Below are 18,548 nucleotides of genomic sequence, written 5' to 3'. Positions count from 1 at the left end.
CAACAGAGACTGTTTTTCCCCCTAAGGCAGGAGATGGATGCCAGCTCAAGAGCATCTCATTGCCGCTGTTCTTACGAGCAAGACATTTGGCAAAGCAAAGGCTTCTTTGGTTTGCTGCTTGTGTTTGTTTGCTTTTCAGCTCTCTTCTTCCCAAACAAACAAGGACAAAAAGAAACTCTGTATACCATTCCTGGCCCTGCTCCCTGACCTTCAGCAAGCTGCAATATCCTTGAAATTGCAGTTCAGAGACACAGCTTATGCATAGCTTGTTTCACGCTTCTCAGGTGGGATCACACATGCTGCAGCAGCGTGGTGCTGAGTACCAGTCCACTATAAACTCTCCTACCCAGATCAGGTATTTTTTTTAAATATTGGCAGGCGACCTCTCCTGGTATAAAACCTACTGACATGAAGTTGTCACCAGTCTTCCCACAGCTGGCATAAACTCCAGTAACTCTGTGCTGTGTGCTCTGCCCAGTTCTACACAAATACTGTTAGCGCCTGTGCCCGACCACGTTTGTCCCACTGAGCAGCATCGCACACGGGTGTAAGCCCAGTGCTCAGCTACGCTTATCTTACGCGTAACGTGTGTCCCAGTGCTAAGCTATGCTTATCTTACACATAATGTGGGTCTGCGAACGTCACCAGCAATTTTTTCTTTCAGAAACTGGGATAGGAATCAAAGTTGCTTAGAGCATAAATGAAATCTGCCAGTACTGTTAACTGGAATAAAACATACCTAGAAATGCTAGCCTGTACTCTTATGGCAACATTTCAAATGTCAAGGCCACGCACAACATGCTCTAGGAAGTTAAAAGTCTGGATTCCCACCTGGATGACCCATCGGAGAGCATCACCATTATAACTCTCCCTCAGAAAAAGATTTAGAGGACAGATAACTTGTAATATATATGAAGCTAGGAACTTTTTCCAATTACTGGGCAAAACCCAAGTTTTTAAACCTCTCAAGTAGATGCCACTTTTTCGCAGTCAGTCACCTTCCACTCTTTGGGAGTGCTTGGGGAGAGGCCGAGCAAGATCCGGCATCCCTCCAGAAGAGCAGCGAGGAGTTCCTGGATTTCCACCCAACCCTCTGAACAGCGATGCAGGTGAAACACTGACCAGCATATGGACTCTCAGCTGGTCAAGTCACTTTTTGGAAGATCCTTTTCTCCTCTGCTCCCACAGCTAAACCTTGCCACCACCACACCTGCGAGGCTGGAACGCAAGAGCAGCCCGGGCGGAGGCTGGACCCACCACTGCCCCTTTCCAGGCAGCAGGACCCCGAGCTGAGAGCAGAGACCAGGACGGACCGAGACACTTCACGGCCCTGCTCCTGCCGAAGACTGCGTGGCCACAAAACAAGCCTGGGGGAAGGAGACCTTTCTAAAAATCCCCTTGCAGCAGAGACATCCTCCTCATTTTATTGGCTTTTAGCAATCCTTGTAATCAAAGCGCTCCCTCTCCCACCCCCTTGCCTTTGGGGATGCTACAATGGGAATACTGCAGAGAGGAAGCAAAAGTAGTCCAAGCATCCGTTTAATACCACATTTGGTTGTCACTGTTGCTGCCAGGGTGGCAAATCTTCTGGTCTAACATTGCCTTGCAACTGTCCCCTTCAGAAGGTGGCTTTTCCACATGTATTTGTGAAGGAGATAGTAACAGTTAGCTCTGAGCAGCCTGACCTGGTGCTCAGCATTCAGCAGAAATCACCAGCATAAATTAATTAGGAACACAAATGCAACGCAACACACACACAGATTATGGTTTCAGCAACTTAGTGGATAAATCATTACCGTTGTCCAGAATCAAATCTGGTTCACAGGGGAGTGGGGGATGATACCAAATGAACAGAAATCCTGTTTTTACCATTCAATCCCAATGTGCTGCTCTTAATGTCATTGAAAAGTACTGGTATAATGCAAAGTAACACAAGAAATGTTCATCAAGCAGTCCAAATAAAACAGACACCTTAGAAACCGCAGTGACTTGGACATTATAAGTGTTATCTTCATGTTCTTTCCCTCCTTCCTTCCTTCTTTACCCTCTTCAGTACCGAAGTGCCTCCCTTCAGGCATTTCAGAGCCCTGCTGCTTGTGGGATGCACCGTAAGTGATTAAAATCCCGTTGGTCAAGCTGATGTATCAACGCTGTCTTCCCTGCTGCTATTTTATTCACGTATATCATTCACGAAGCAGTGCTACAAGGCGCAGCACCTCTCCCCTGCCTTCCCTTTCTCAAAGGGGAGTTCTGGCTTTGTCAAAATTTAAATACTGCAAAATGCCACCAGTCCGTGGCTCCCTTTCACAAACGCAACACCCTCGATGTAAAATTCACTCCCCAGAGCTCATCCGAGGACCCATTACGGCTCCCGTGAACGGGCACCTCCTTCTTGCTTACCCGGCCATAACCATTTCGCTTGCACTGAGGCTGAAAGAACGAGGCGCAGGTCACCAGCCAAGTGGCTCCCGGGCTAAAATGTAAATTAAATGATATCAGTTAGCGCTACACTGGGTTAATATGCAACTTTTTAATACTCCGCTGCGTAAGACTGAAACTGAACTGTCATTTGGGTGCCGACGTTCTGAGCAAGCAGACCTGCGCCGACTCGCTTTTCGTAGCCTGCAGGTCCGGACTTTCATTTTCTCTCTGACATTTACATTTGCATGACGGTTTGCCAAACTATGCGAACCCAATTATGGCAACAAAAGGGCGTTGCCAAGATCTGTTGAAAAACGCTGTAAATAAAACTATAGGGTCATATAGTGCAACAGTCACTTTTTAATTAAATTCAGGTCTTTTGTATGAAAAAAAAAGCTGAAACAGCCTTACTTACTAGTTATAAGCATGACATAAATTATACAAAATATACTTTTACCAGGTGTAAAATCCAGCCTACGACATCTTCAACTGAAGGCATTTCTCTGGGGGCACAGGGATGTGACACTGGGCAGGCATGCCATACCCATATATCTAACAAGCAGCTGCTCTTCTTTAAACATGAGAAACGATAGATTAGGAAATTACCCTTCCAAGCTGTAACTGTTATGAGACCAACCTTATTGTACCACCTGGACAAAAGTAACTCAAAAAAGCAACAGTTTCGTGTCTATATCTGAGACGCAGAAGCAAGCTTTCAAAAAAAGAATTATTTTCCAAGTATTAGCAGGTATTTTGCCTTATTTGGCCATTGATGTTCCCCTTACAGACCCTTGAGTCTAAACCAAGCCCCGTTAAACAGAACAACAGAATTTCAATTGGCTTTGAGGAGAACTGGGAAAGACTTGCTGTAATCCATCAGCACCGAATCAGTTAATCACGCTAACCTCTAGCATTTGCATGTGTTATCAGAAACGTTAAACAACGAGTGATCAAACATACGGCTTGAGGTATTTCTGTGTTCCTAACGACATGCAGAAGATAATCAAATACTACCTTAAACTGGTGTGGAATTCTCTATTTACGTGCATGCAATCTTGTGGAATTGTGACAGAGCTCCAGTAATGTATTTTTATTGAAGTTAATGATACACCCTCTGCAGATTTGAAAGGAACTTGATTCCGAATAAGGGAAAAATCACCTGTATTTCTGACGGGTCATCATTTTAACCTTTATTATAGAAGCTGGCAAAAAGATAAATCAGGACAACCATTTTTTAATCAAAACTACTTTTTTTTTTTCTTTTTGGGGAGTTTGTTTTCTCCATTAGAAAGTCAGTTCCTGTCTAGGCTACGAAACTCTCACCTGACTGAAAAGCTGTTAACGTGACAACAGCAACAGCAAGTGGGATGTCACAGTAAAACCTTAGGGCTTATTCACAGATGGTTTTGTACCAGGACAAATTGATAGCCATTCCCAACAAGCATGCCCCAAATCTTCCAGATACAGGAGTCAGGGAAGACAAAACTGACATTTTTAGAGTTAAAAATAAAAAAGAAATAAAAGGAGCGGGGGGGGGGGGGGGGGGGAATATTCTTAAAACCTGTTCCTCAGGTATTTCCGTATCACTGTCAAGCAGCAAAAAAGGAAGTAACCCCCATGTTTGAAAATACCTCTGCAAAAGCTGCTCTATTTAAAAAAATGCTAAAGGCAGCTGGTGGTCCATCTCATTTCCCTCTTGACACAGCAATGCAGACAAACCCTTTTTGAATCACACTCCTCCAATTTTGAGAGGCGGACACATTTCTTCCCCTGTAGAAGACACTTCTGTATTCTTAGAAAACACTCCTGTATTCCTGGAGAAAAAATATGGGGCAATTTAATCTTCATCCTCCCTGGGTTGCTGGCCTCACCTCCCAAAAGATACAGCCAGAGGGGCGATGCAGACAGCGACTCTGCAGAGAGAGCTCAAGAGAAGCAAGCAGTAGCATGTTGGCCAGCGAGCTAGAAATGACCTCAGTTTGGCTCTTCATAACTAATGAATAAGCAAACAATTGCTGACTTCAGCTGCAGTTTCCTCTCTTCTGCCCCCCGTACACAAGTTATCAGTGCAATCGGTTCATAGCGTGGCCTCATGCCGCTGAAGAGGAAGAGCAAGCCACTGCTGTGGTTCAGGTTGATGAAGCATTGAAGAGGTCCTCTATAAAAGCACACATTTGTTAGCACAGAAAACACATATTTACAGAAGCAAAGCAACAGGATACAGCAGAGCTGTTAGAAAATTAAACATCCTAGCATGCCACGATAAGGTAATGGAAGATTATAAAGTACGTAAGAAAAAAAAAATTCTTCTGGTGTTGAGAAAAGACGGGAGAGGTGGCATCACCACCTGGTGAGGTTGCCAGGAGGGTACCCGCGCCCACGCCACGGTGCGGGCTGCTGGCCGCTGCCGTGCGTTTGGACATCCCCAGATGCTGCCACTGTTTCTCTCAACTCCTTTGTTACTTAGAGCAATACTTAGAGCATTTCAGTGCAAATGCCATTGGGACAGGCCTGGCGGGAGGGTCTGGAGATCCCAGCTGTAACTTTTATCGCTCACCAAGCTGCCATTTTGCACGCCTGCCCCAGCTGCGCCGTGCCGTGCCACCGCCTTCTCTTTGGGTACGGGCAGCATCATCCTGCCGAGGGGCAGCTGCAACTTTCCAGCATCCAGGGAGAAAAATGCTAGCAATGACAATTTGTGAAGGCAACAGGCAGAACCGAAGCAGCCCTTGCCACAGCGCTTTTGATGCCGTACCGTCATCCACTGAGGTTTTAAAATGTTAGCAATTCTTGTTGATGCATATCTGGCTTGGGAAGGAAGACTTCAGTAGAGGCATCCTGTGTTTGTTTATATACCTGACCAGGCAATTGCTAGTAATATTTTGGAGACAACATCCTATTGCAACACCTGCTTGTCCACAATGAACAGCGTTATGGAATAATTTATGGCAGAATCACTCAAACAAAACCAAAACCATTCTACATTTTCTCCTGCCACTCTTTTACCTGTTTGGTTGGTTTAAATGCTTCACATGCCGTGACACAGGTATCTCTTAAGAAAGCTTATAAAGAGAATACAGTAGCACGGATGCTCAACACTCACGTGAGCCATGGACAACAAGGGTGAACCCAGGCACTGTTACTGGGGACGCGTGACGTGCCAGCTCCATGCATTTGAGCTCCTGGCCCCAAGGAAATGAAAACTTAAACTCATAACTTGACCCGAGTGAACTCAGGAATTTAACTCAAGTGCTCTGTGTGATTGGGACCATATTGACTTCAGACTAAATAAATTAATCCCATTATTTTTACTTAGACACATTTCACTGTTTATGAATTTCCAAAAAACAAGTATGTCCTTTCTGTAAATTTTTAATGTTCACTTTAAGGTAAGAATATTTGAGACAAATATTATGAACTCCTTGTCCTCCCGATTTCTATCAATATCAGAAGGAAAAAAGCAAATGAAACAAAGTTTTTAGTAAATGCAATTCTGTTAATCCTTGCAACATTTCCACTCAAGCACTAATAAAAATTCACACTACAATCTGAAATATTAGATAGTGATGGCACAGAGACTTTTCTGGGGCTTTTTGAACTTCATATCAACATGAACTTTAGATGAACTTTAGACATTTCCGTAGAATGCAGAACAATGTATTTTTAATGTGATGAACTAAGAATTTCCTTCTATTTCAGGTAGACCCTGCCTCTCTCTTGCATCCCCAAGACCAGCTACAAGAATATTATTATTTAAACCATGAACACAGAGTGGATAAATTAGTTTTTCCAAGTTTGATGGAAAACCTTTTGATCTTGAACTAAGGCCCTGCTCATTCTGCACACACTTGCATGAAAAGGGATTAATGGTGTGTTAGAAAATCTGGACTCAGCAGTTTTTCACTATATTCTCCCCCCACTGTGACAGGGAGAACTGGTAAATATTTGTAACGCAAACCAAACGAGGAGCGTTACTCAACACAGGAGAGAAAAATCCCTCTGCTTAACATTAGTACCATGAACATCCTTCATGCCTACACAGGTGGGATGCCAGAAGACAGCTTTCAGCGGCGTGGTTCCTCCTCCGGCAGGATGGAGCCCTTCTGCCCCCAGAAGACCTCCCAACGCCACGTTGCCACCACCCAACTCGTCCAAGCGATGGCTGCGATGGCCGTGGCAGCTCTGCTGGGCACGAAAGGACTTACAACCCAGCATCTCCCCCGTCACTTCCCTTCTGCGGACTCCGGCGCTTATTTTTGTACGTGCATGGAAGTCACACTGCTGCACATCTTAAACCGTGCATTTATGGACTTAACAGAAAATCCATTATGTCAATCAAACCACTACACAGCTACTCGGCCACACGTTACCAAAATCCATCAGGTAATAATGACCAAACCAATTTTACCTCAAATGACACAAAACGCTCATTTCGTAATTCTGCCTACCTTGGGAATCTGTCCATGCTGAAACTGCTCTGAAAAGACATTGATATCATGCAACAACATTAAACTCCTTGAATATCTCTCTTAAATACAGGTTCACAAAGCTATTTATAGATGACTACATCACCCATGGTGAGCAGAAAGCTTTCTCGTGAAACCTGAGCAATAACGCAATATTACTGTTCCTGGATCCTCTGCCGTTTTATCATGTTCTAGTAATTTTCCCAAGGGTAGTGTCAAGGATCCTCTTAACTGTACTGTTTACCCATCTCTGCATGGTAATAATAAAAGTATTGATTTTCACATTTGTGACTCAGATTCAGTTCGACACAAGAAAACCAAATTATTTCCCCCTTGCAGTGTATCAGCTAAGCAATCGCAAGCACAAAGAGCCCCACCTGCATCAAAATGAAGCAGCGTCATTAATACACGACTCCTAAAATAGCACTTCATTTTCTCTGTGCTTTTCAAAACGAAGCCCTGGTCCAGCAGCAGGTTTAATGCAGGCTGGGGAAGGGACGGGTCTGAAGAGCAGCGTCCGCTGGGTGAGGTTTGCCTCGGATGTGAGCCAACGCCGAGGAGCATCCTGCCTTGCCTTGAGAACAGTGCTGGGATCTGCACCAACCCAGCCAGAGCCGGGCGCACCGAACACCCCCCACGGCTGAAAACCCTCGGACCCTCTCCAGGCCCCACTGGAGAGGTCAGGGCGATCACTCCCATCCTGCACGCGACAACAAGGAAAACGCGGCTTTCAGCCTTAGACAAAGATTGGAAACTCTGAGCTTTGGGCTTATACCGTACGTAGCCACCGGGAATATTTTATCCCTCCTCCCTCGCTTCATCTGACTGCAAAGCTACGGCACAACTCACCCCCCCGCCGCCCCGGTCGTACCCCAAAGCTAAACTCAGCCGGGCGACGGGGCGGCTTTGTGCCACCGCCCCAAGACATCCAGCTCCCAGCGTGGCATCGGGCAGGGCTGAGCGACTCCATTTCACAGGGGACGTCATGCGAGCGGGATGCCCGGGGAGAAGGGGAGCCTCCTCTCTGAGAAAAGGGAAATTGTAACTGCTGGAGGTTTCAACAGAGGGGGATTCATCCCAGGGCTGCGAGCCCATCGGTTTCCCCCAGAGACCGTCCTGGCTCCATGGGTTTCTTTTATATTTTTTTTTAAAATGCGAACCTGAAACAGTTCTTCAGTGTTTGAATGAGCAGGAAATCAGCCAAAAGAATAAGCCCCACTAGCCTTTAGATTATTTCAAACAATTAACAATAAGCTGCTGTTCTTTGATATAATTATAGAAATCACACTTCTTTGACGCATGACGGCAAACGAGCACGCTGAAGGGGCAAAAGGAGGTAGATTTTTTCCTGGCAGATAAGTGCTTTACTAAATAACACCTACCCTGAGGACCATATTTATACAGCTATTTCAACAAGCAAGACTTTTGAAAGTCCGCTATAATCCACTGACGAGAAAAGATCAAAGAAACTAACAGGAAGGCCAGGATACAATCAAAATATTTGATCAGTGAGAGGTTTCTTATCTGAGCCATAAACTGGAGGGCATTTCAGTGGGAGCTGTGGGAGGAGAAGCCGCCGTGAACACCCGGAGCCCACGGGGGAATCTTCCCCTCGTGCCCCGCCGCCGTCCTGCCACCCCTCCCTGCACGGGACACCGCCGGCGCCCGCCGGCCCATCATTTTCGGTGCAGCTACGTTAAACAACCAAGGGCGGAAATTTTATTTGTTCTCCTAAATCCCACCACCTCCCCCGCCAAAGTTAAATATTTGGCCTTGGGTTAAACTAAATGGATTTTTTTTTTTCCTTTCCTTTTAAAACAAAAAGTCCCACGATCCCCGCGTGACCCCGGTGGGAGGACAGAGGGAGGCAGCGAGACCCCGCCGCGCACCCAGAGCCCACTGAACGGCAGGGATGGGTACAACGAGCTTTTCATTACTTCCTTTCCCCCTTTTTTTTTTTTTTTAAAGAACAAGAGAATAGCTACTGGGATTTTCCGATGTTCCTCCTCACACTTTTTTTTTTTTTTAAATACATACTTGGCAAACATTAAAGAGCTACATATCTGGATGCAACTCACATTAAACAATCACTTCGATAGTTTAATTTTTGAAAAAAAAATAGCAAATTCTCCCTTTCTTTAAAGGCTTTACTTTTACTTGTTTGTATATTCCCTAGGTTATCAGCACATTTCCCTTGCTTTTCTGACAGCAATATACATATCCTTGTAACCAGAGAAGTATGGGAAACTCTGGAAACATCCAACTGTGTACAAACATTTAAAGCTCAGATACCCTAATACTAAACACATATCTCTCTGAAACAAACATCTCCAGATGTTTTAACATATTTTTATATATAGAGAGATATATATAAGATGTGACTCAGGCACGGAAAGCCAAAAGAATGTTCTCATTTCCTGAGGCTGGCTAACAAAAAGGAAAAAATGTGAATGAAGGAACAAAGATTTCGGAACTCAGCTTTTTCTTAACAGCAGCAGCTTTAAAATGATCTGCTTCGATTCCTTTCTCATGTAGTCAGAATATTGCCTCTCTCTTGCAACTGCATTTACTTACGAAAGAAAAAAACCTTTGTTTTCTGGGATGTTTAAAAGTACTACAGAAACGTCGCACTCAAGAGGTTCCTGCCCTTCTCCTTTCAGCCCCGGTGGAGCTCACCGACGGCTCCCATCAAACCCCCTCCCACAGCAGCCTGCCTCGTCTCCCGGTGCAGCGCTTGAGAAAAACAAGCAGCAGCCACGCGTGCCGTGGCTGGCCCACAGTCGTGTCTCCGTACAGTGGGACTTAGCCGGCAAGACCTCACGGGCACAGCTCTTGCTCCATTTCATTCTTCTCGACAGTGCAAGCGGGTATAAACAGCACCCAGTTCCTCTGGGACCTGAAAGCAATGGGTGAAGCAAGCCCCTGGGCACCTTCAGGGCATGAAGTCGTGTCATGCCAACAAATGTTAGGGAGATTTAAACAGGCATTGATGTGTCGCTATTCTCCGTGTCCTTTCTAGCCATAACCTATGTGTCACGGGGACAGGACACGGGGTGGTCTTCCTCCAAATCCTCGGAAGGTGAATTTCTGCAAACTAGTTCTGTGACAACCATGACAAAACCACTGCTGGGGTGGTTTCCCTTCAGGCAGGGCTGTAGGAGGGGACAACAAGCTGCAGAAAGAACTTATTCAAATGTGCTTTCAACAGCAGCAAGCAAAGTTACCCAGGCGATCCTCCTTGAACACCCTGCAGGCAGGTGATCCCTCTTCCAGCGCAACGGAGCACGGACGTGCCCCTTCCCGACACGCACCTGGGATGGCCGCGGGCAGTCCCCAGCGCCGACCCAGACCCCCACCAAACACTGCTCCCTCCTTCTTTACATCCCCAGCACCCCCTCACAGGACTCCACCTTTAACGCCACTCTCCAGGCCATGGCTACACGCCCCAGACACAAATCCACGCTTCTGCCAAAATGGCTATTTCCATCTTTCCCACGCCCCCCCCCCCCCCCCTCCCCCGACATCACCGCCACTCACAAGATCAAGGAATCCATCCAGATCGAGACAAACTCAGGTTTAAATCTATATATCTACCAATCTCTCTCACCATGGGTTTTCAGCTGGCTCAGTTCCCCGGTGCCGGCACAAGAGATTTTGGGGGACGGGAATGTGCGGGTCACCCTCGTCAGCTGCAGCGCAACTGCACGCTTAATTAAAATGTCTCTGTACTCGCTGCCCGCGGGAAGAGCAGCTGCCCCGGCACGGCCCAGAGACGGTCTGTCCTGCTTCGTGACACTGGCCAGAGCTGGGTCTGGGAGATGACCGCTGCCGAGTGAATTTCACAGCCCACTTACCAGCAGACCCTGGCAAAAATAAATGACTTAATCCAGCACAAATGTTAGTCTCTCTGCCACAAAACACAAATCTGGCCTGCTACCAACGCAGTTCAGAAGCGCACGGCGTTCATCTGCAAAGCTACAAACTGAAATACGCGTCTATTTGCAAGCATTTCCTCACGACAGAGGATTCACCAAAACCGGAGGGTTTTGCAAGCGGAGGCTGCCGTGCTGATTCAGCCCTGAATCCGCAGAGGCCGCCTTCCCCCAACAGCATCGGCTGGCAGCCCGTGCCGCCTCGCCTGCCAAGCTGTATTTTTCATTCCCAAATCGGAGGTGGAGCGTGCCAGAAGACAGCGAGGGAGGACGCGGGGATGCTGCGGCTCGGAAGGCGAGGGGCTGAGAGCCGGTCCCTCGCCCCCGCCGGGCAGCACCCAGCCCCAGCGGGGATGGCCGAGCCCCCGCAAAGCATCGAGGCCCCCTTTTCCCCTCCCAGGGTGGATTTGAAACTATTTCTCTGTGTGGTTTTCTCTCCCCACATCAATCCCACAGCTGTTGCACGTCAGCGTGGGGTCTGGACAGGAGCCACTCTGCCATGTTGTTGCCTCCCAAATATTTGCTGGCGTTACTGCATTGCTTTGCTGTGGTCTTTCCCCGTGCCCCCAACTACACTGGAACAATGTATTAATACAGAAAACCCTTATAACTCTGAGTGCCGCAGCTTCCCTGTACTGCTCAGGCCACCCAGGAAACGTGCATAAAATCGTTACATTGCCTTAATTTCTCAGATTATCCACACGGACTCCCCATCCATGATGGGAGCAATAAACCCCAAGGTTTTAACTCTACTGTTCCCACTAGTTTAGGTTTTAATCAAAAGCTCGTCCACCAGTGTGTTCTCAGTTCTTCAAACTATTTAATGCAAGCAGTGATTGAAACAACCCTAAATGCACCAGGTGACTTAGGATTCACCTCCTTATCAAATTCGGTAGAAGTGGTTGGTGGGTTTTTTTAATGAGTTAAAAAGTGATGAAAAAAAGGATGATCAAAACTGGAATTCAAGGACTTCTGATTTAAAATAGAAGGAAAAGCAGTTAACATGAAAAATACAGAGCATAACACCTCATCTGGAGTGCTGGCCTTGTTGTAACACTATTTTTCACACACCCTAGGATACTCCAGACCATGCCATTTTTGCACAGGAACGTGTTTTCATACTGCAGACAAGAGGTCCACTTTGGCCATAAATAGTTTGTCACGGGGCACACCGTCAGCTCCTGCCCCCTGGACCTCACCGATGGGCTCCAGGCACTGAGACAAATTCACCAAACTGTTTCACATAAAGTGTCATCGAGGTACACAAAAACAACCAAGGAAATTACAGCACCTTGACTTTTTTTTTTCCCCTTCTATCTGCTTAAAAAAACCCATACGTACGCATTTTCATAAAGATTTAGACACCTCAGGAAGGGAAATGCTTGAAGTAATTGCAAAGGAGTGTCCTAATTTGAAGAAAAGCGTTAACCCCAGGGCACAGTCCCCTGCTATGTTTTCTCTAATTGTCAAATTGAATTAGGACCTTCCCATCCTTCTTCCACCCCTTCTGCCTCAACACCAGCCTTTCTGCACAAGCTGTGAGGGTGACGTGCACTGTAACACATCACTAAAACAACAAGCACAGCAGACCACATACGCGGCTGCTTGATTCATGCTATGGACGGCTTATACAAGGGATGGCTTTGGCTATCAAAAAGTGACCGTCAGTTTGATTTTCCTTGTCATCAGCACCTGCCATCATGGAAAGACCTGATGCAAATAACTTCCCCACAAATTATCAAGCTGCTTTTAGCACAGCTCATAGTTAAAGCGTCCCTATATTGAAAAGTAATAAGAGACTGCATTATGCTACGGAGTGAAAAACCTTTAAACCAGGCTTTGGAGGAGAACAAAACACAGATGAATCGGGACGTCTAACCTAACACACTCAGCACAAAGCCACAATTGCAGGAGCTGAAAAGCCTGCCTTAAGTGCTTCAATAATAAATATTTTATTGCAACTTGAAAAAGAATTTGTTAACTATGCAAACCGTCCTCCGTCTATTGCTGGCCATTAATGGTTCCCCTGCAGTAACTGTATGGAGCCAGTTCTAAGAAAGAGACCTGCGGGTTACAACTGAGATTTAACTGCAGCATCACATTTATCTTCTTATTTATGGAGTCCCCTACCAGAGCCAGTAACACTAAGTGCCCAGTTTTGAGCCTCACAGTCTACAGTGGACCAAGAGCTGTAAATCCAATGAGTCTGTGCTAGTTTTTCAAACGTAGTTATGCTTTGAATAAAGAGGAGCTTTCTTTGTTCGGTATTTTACTGCATCCTGCCCTGTATTTATTGCTACAAAGAAAAACTTAGCTTGCACTAGGGAACTACAAAAGCTTAAGATAATAATGGTTCTGAACTGCAAGCTAATGTTTTTCTCTGCATAAGAAACTTATTCCAACGATAACACATCGAGAAGAGTTCAGCATAACCAGCTGGAAAAGCTGCCCATGAAACCCAGCCGGCAATCCCCTCTGCCCCCCTAAAAAAAGAAACCCAACTTATGCACTCTCAACCCAAACGCTGAAACCCAAACCGCTACCCAGCATCATCCCAGCTACAGGGCAAACCGCACACCCCTCCCTGCCCAAACCCTTCTCCTCCGGGGCAGAGTCTGATCTCCCAGCCTGTCGGGGAGCCCGACGGCCATGTCCCAGGTGACGGGCGTTCAGGTTACAGTGCCAGCCTGCAAGCTCCTTTCACTGCAAAACAAAAGCCACGGCAGCAACTGGAGTTCAAAAAGCCTCCATAAAGTGGAGAAGAAGAAAAAAAGTTGAAAAGAAGAGTATTTCGGAGGACAATAATGAACCCCGTGTGCGTACCTGCTGACCAGATGCCTGCTTCTCTTCTATGTACCAAATCTGGAGAGAGACCTCAAGTCATTCTTTCCTTTTTTGTTTTCTTCCCCAAAACTTAGATTACTTTAATTCCCTAAATCAGAGCAAAAAGTCAAGATCCAAAATCCCTTAGGAGTTTCAGCCTGAAGAAGCTTTTCAGACCACCTTATAGTTTGTTAAAAAGTGGTTTTGAATGAAACATTTGCATTTTTAGTGGGTTTTTTTCCCCAAAGAATCAAAACAAGAAAATGCACCAATTTTTTATCTCCTCCCCTCACATTTTACCAAACGGCAATGCACCTTAAACAAACCTTGCCCTTTCGATTTATTTTGACCTCAACAGACTGGAATCATCTAAAGAAAACCCCCTCAGCCAGAAGTCCTGCAACCGGCTGCCCCGAAGGAGCTGACTCCGCAGCCTCTCCCCGCTGTGCTGCCCTGCCAGGCGAGCAGCGCTCCCCGTCCCGGCCAGCAGCTCCCTCGAGCCACGCTTCTGCGAGAATCAACTGCACAGCACCTTCACCTCCTTAACCACAGCACAGCACAGCCCCTTCTCCTCAATACGACAATTCATCCCAAAAAATGGGGAGAAGAGAAGCACAGAGGGGAACGGCCAATTTAGGCAAGGGGCCCCACGTCCAGCCCTTGCCGGGCGAGCAGTTCACATTCAGAGCGCATCAGCAGCGGCGGGACACCAGGTTGACTCTCTCAGCCACGGAAGGATTTGCTCGGCCGGGAGGCAGCAGGGCTCGTCCCTGCTGCCGGGGACGGATGCTCGAGCCACCGGCCGTACCCCAGGATGGGCCCTCTGCTGCTGTCACTTCCCTGGATGTGCCGGCCGCCCGCTTTGCCTGCTGTGGGATGCACCACGTGCGTTCTGCGCAGAAGAAGCTCCCCCCCAGACAGCTTTGAGCAAGGTGGGCTCCCACCAGAGCGCTCTGCCTACTTCACCTCAGCAAGTTTCTGCAAGCGTAGGCTTTAGCCTGACTTTGTCCCAAAATTTCTCGCTGTGCCAGGGGTGTAGCCTACTTCATATCCTGGGAAGCGTGTACCAGCAGGGCAGCTGGCCCGCTCCCCGAAAACTTCAGCAGAACAGATGCCAAATAGGTAATTGCTCTATTTACCCGGAGAGGCAGGCTCCACACCGGAGCTGAAGCACCTGTGCAGGGCTGAACAACGTGTAGATCCTTGCCGTCGCAAGAGACTGACGCTCGCAGCACGAATACTGACAACTCGGCCACTCTCAGGAACGCAGAAAGAAGCCTGGCCTAGAAGCACCCGTCACCCACTGGGAAAGCAAGCGGCTTTTGGAACAACTGAAGAAAAACCACTTACCTTAATATACACGGACATCTGAGTCACGTTACCTTGTTTTTCTCAGCACGTGGCTGCACAGCAGCTAGAGCTAAAGCTGGTCAAGGCTGGCGAGGTCCTGCCGCCTCCCCTCCCTTGCCCCGGGAGCAGAGCTGGCTCAGCAGCCCACCCCGCCGCAGGCCGGCCCAGGGTGCCGCCACGGTAGCCCCGACTCGGCTTGACTTTGCTGCTGCCACAGCTTTTCTCCAAAGGTGTGGTGCAGAGCTGGAGGAATTCACAGTAGAAATCAGGCGCGGGAAAGATAAGGCGATCTTTAGCCAAGCTAAAGTCTGTGCGTGCCAGCAGCCGTCCTGAACCTGCAGCCCAAGCCAGCGCCAGCCAGGGCACTGGGTACAAAAATCGCTCTTTTCCCTTCCGTCAGCCCCAGGTTTCGACACATTAGCACGACGCTTGCCAAGTGCTTTAATTTGGGACATTTCTTCCCAAGAAGCAAGTACAACGGGTGAGGCTTTGAAAGGCCGGGCCATTAGCAGAACAGCCTTTGCTTCCCATAACCCATCCCCATTAAGCGTCCCCTAAGATAGGGCTACTCAGCAATTTGGGTGGGATACGCATAAAACTGCACGAGTCTCACCGCACAAACACCCGAGGTTAGTTAGTACCACGCTTTTAAAACAGCAGCCGCCCTCAGGAAAGGACGCCTGCTCACGCGAAGGGCGTTAAACCCCGCTCACGCTCCGCTCAGCGTGCGTTAGGCTTGAGTTTCGTGGATTATTTCGTTTGCTGCAACACGGACACCGAAGCCACCCGGCTGCTCCCTGCGCGAGGGTGACCCCGAAGGGATGCCACGAGAGCGCGGGACCCTCTGCCGTGCCCGCTGCCCGCGGCTCTGCATGCCCGCGGGGCTGCCGGAGGGAAGGGGAAAGTTCCCCCGTGAAGCGGAAACTTCCCGGGGCGAGGAGGAGGCTCACCTGCACGGCGGCAAAGCCCCAGCCTCCTCGGCGGGACCCCGTCCCCTACCCCGGCCCGCCCAAGGGACCATCCCAGCGCCTTCCCACCCGCCAGACCCCGCTCGGGGACGCCGCCGCCGCCGCCCTCCGCCCCGCACGGCGCGGCCCCGCCGCCGCCCGCCTCCCGACCGGCGCCCGAGGGGTGCCTTCCACGGGGCACCGACGGGGTTCAAGCAAGCGGGCAGCACCCCGTGACAGCGGCCCGGCCACGCCGCGCCGAGACAAAGCGCCGCCCTCGGCAGCCGCCCGCCGCGGCAGGCGGGACGGGACGAGACGGGACGTGGCGGGCGGTCCCGCGCCTCTCCTACCTGTTACAGGTCATCCCCGCCGCCGCCGCCACCCCCAGCATCCCGCCGGCGGCCGCTGCCCCGCCGCGCTCGCCCCGCTGCCCGCCGCTGCCACGGAGCGCCCTCCGCCGCCGCCGGGAGGAGCCACGCCGGGCGGCGGTAATGGCGCTGGGCGGCCGCACCGCCGGCGCCGGCACCCGCCCGCCACCGCCGCCGCCGCCGCTGCCGCCGGGGGGCGCGCTCCGCCCGCGCCGCCGCCGCCGGGCCCGGCTCCGGGAGCCGCAGGCAGGCCCCGCCCCGGGCAGCGCGGGCAGCCCCGCCCCGCCCCGCCCCGCCCCGCCCCGCCCCGGGCAGCGCGGGCAGCCCCGCCCCCGCGCTCGAGCGGGTGCCCGCGCCTGCCCGCGCGCCGCTCGTTGTCTCCTCGGCCTCCGCAGCCCCGCCCGGTAAAGGCCGGGAAGGCCCCGCCGAGCGCTGGGGAGCCAGGTCCCACCGGGCACCCCAGGTGCCTCCCTGCGGGCCGGGGAGGGGAAATCAGCGCAAGGCCGGGGAGCCGGGCTGCGGGCCCCGTGTGTCAGCCCTTCAGGGAAGGCTCGGGGCCGGAGCGGCGGCCACAGTGGGAGAGCCCTGCACATTCCGTGAAGTGGATGGCGGGGAGCGTGCCTTGCTGGTGTGTTCCGGAACAGAAAATTGCTGTCAAAACAATTCCAAGTATTTTTACGATTTCTTACATGTGGTTGCATAGTACGGTGTTACTTCTAGCAAGAGAGCTATCGCCTCACCTGAAGGCGCCCAATGCGTTTAGGTGAGCATTTACTGGAGCAAGATCCCATTTTGAATCGACGTATTTAAAAATTTAACAGTACTAATAAGGAATCGTGTGGGAAAAGGCCAGCACCTCGCTCAGGTCCAGCTGCCTTTTTTAGAAAGTAAATACAAATAAGCAACCTTCAACACCGGAGCTGCCAAAGCTAGAGGCAGGGCCCCTGCTTCACTTGCAGAGAAGCGATCTGATTCCAAACCCTTCAAGTTTCAGAGACTTCTGGTTGAATGAAAAGAGCATTATAGAAAACACAGGATTACTAAGCCATCTCTGTCACCACCCATTGCCATCCTCGATATCAGAACAAGGAAGTGGCGTGGTGAAACGAAAAACACCAATATTTGACTGCCAGGAGTAAGGAGGTCTCTGTATGGCTCCAAGAAAATAACGTGTGCAGGGAATATGTTAAGCCAGTGAAAATCAGCATAGGTGGCTACAAGTGAATACGCATCAGACAGTAATTCGAATTACATGTACCTGGAGTACATCTACCTCAGTATCCAGTAGGACCAGGAAAAGAATGTAAACTTTCAGGAATGTAATTCACAAAAGATATTTGATCGATACGCCCCAAGCATGGTTCTGGACAGAACGACAACTGTAAAAACACAGCGACATTAGGCTGTTGGCTTTTTGTTTGTTTGCTCCTTGGCACAGTTTGGTTTTGCTTGCCACGTTCAGGAATCCAAACCTAGCAAAATTTTAGCACCACAGGGAATACATTTCTGTACAAAAGGGGAAATAAAGTATATGGCTGGAAAAGGGAAGGGATGGTGTGTCAGAAGAGGGGGAGGTGATCCTTCCCCCCTACTCAGCACTGGTGAGGCCACACCTGGAGTGCTGGGTCCAGCTCTGGGCTCCCCAGTACAAGATACATGGCCATACTGGAGAGAGTCCAGCGAATGGCCACTAATACAAATGAGGGACTGGAGCATCTCTGCTATAAGGAGAGGCGGAGAGAGCTGGGACTGTTCAGCCTGGAGACGAGAAGGCTCAGGGGGATCTTATCAATGTATATAAATACCTGTAAAGGGCGGGTACAGAGAGTATGGAGCCAGGCTCTTTTCAGTGGTGCCCAGTGACAGGACCAGAGGCAATGGACACAACCTGAAACACAGGAGGTTCCCTCTGAACATCAGGAAACACTTTTTTACTGTGAGGGTGACCGAGCACTGGCACGGGTTGCCCAGAGAGGTTCTGGAGTCTCCAGTGTGGATCTTGTCCTGGGCAACTGGCTCAAGGTGGCCCTGCTTGAGCAGGGAGGTTGGACCAGATGACCTCCAGAGGTGCCTCCCAACCTCAACCAGTCTGTGATGCTGTTAAAAAATGAAGCAAAACGAAACAGACATCCCCCCCACCCCCCAAAAAAAAAAAAACCCAAACCAAGACACCTACTCATTTTAATGAGTCTATCAGCAGAGAGCTTCCTTATATAATCTAAGTAAGTACTCAATCTGTGC

At 49.5% G+C, this 18,548-nt stretch overlaps 1 protein-coding gene across 6 annotated transcripts in view; it reads right to left on the bottom strand.

Moving 5' to 3' along the window:
* Positions 1-16,479, bottom strand: part of LIMS1 (LIM zinc finger domain containing 1) — a 77,714-nt gene extending 61,235 nt beyond the window's left edge. Inside the window, exons 1-2 of one of the 6 annotated variants that reach the window (XM_075525039.1) lie at positions 16,290-16,477; positions 13,643-13,751 (exon numbers count right to left, since the gene is read on the bottom strand). Coding sequence is in view for 2 of the 6 variants with exons in the window: in XM_075525006.1 (XP_075381121.1) it covers positions 16,290-16,330 (41 nt within the window). In the remaining 4 variants the exon portion in view is untranslated. Of the gene's footprint in view, positions 1-10,424; positions 10,700-13,642; positions 13,752-16,289 lie in introns of those variants that run through there. The other 5 variants (XM_075525006.1, XM_075525032.1, XM_075525057.1 and 2 more) reach the window with 5 other exon arrangements.
* Between the last annotated feature and the right edge of the window lie 2,069 nt (positions 16,480-18,548).

Source organism: Mycteria americana, chromosome 1 (genome assembly GCF_035582795.1).
Source record: "Mycteria americana isolate JAX WOST 10 ecotype Jacksonville Zoo and Gardens chromosome 1, USCA_MyAme_1.0, whole genome shotgun sequence".
NCBI classification, from domain to species: Eukaryota; Metazoa; Chordata; class Aves; order Ciconiiformes; family Ciconiidae; genus Mycteria; species Mycteria americana.
This window is presented reverse-complemented; position numbering and strand designations above follow the sequence as displayed.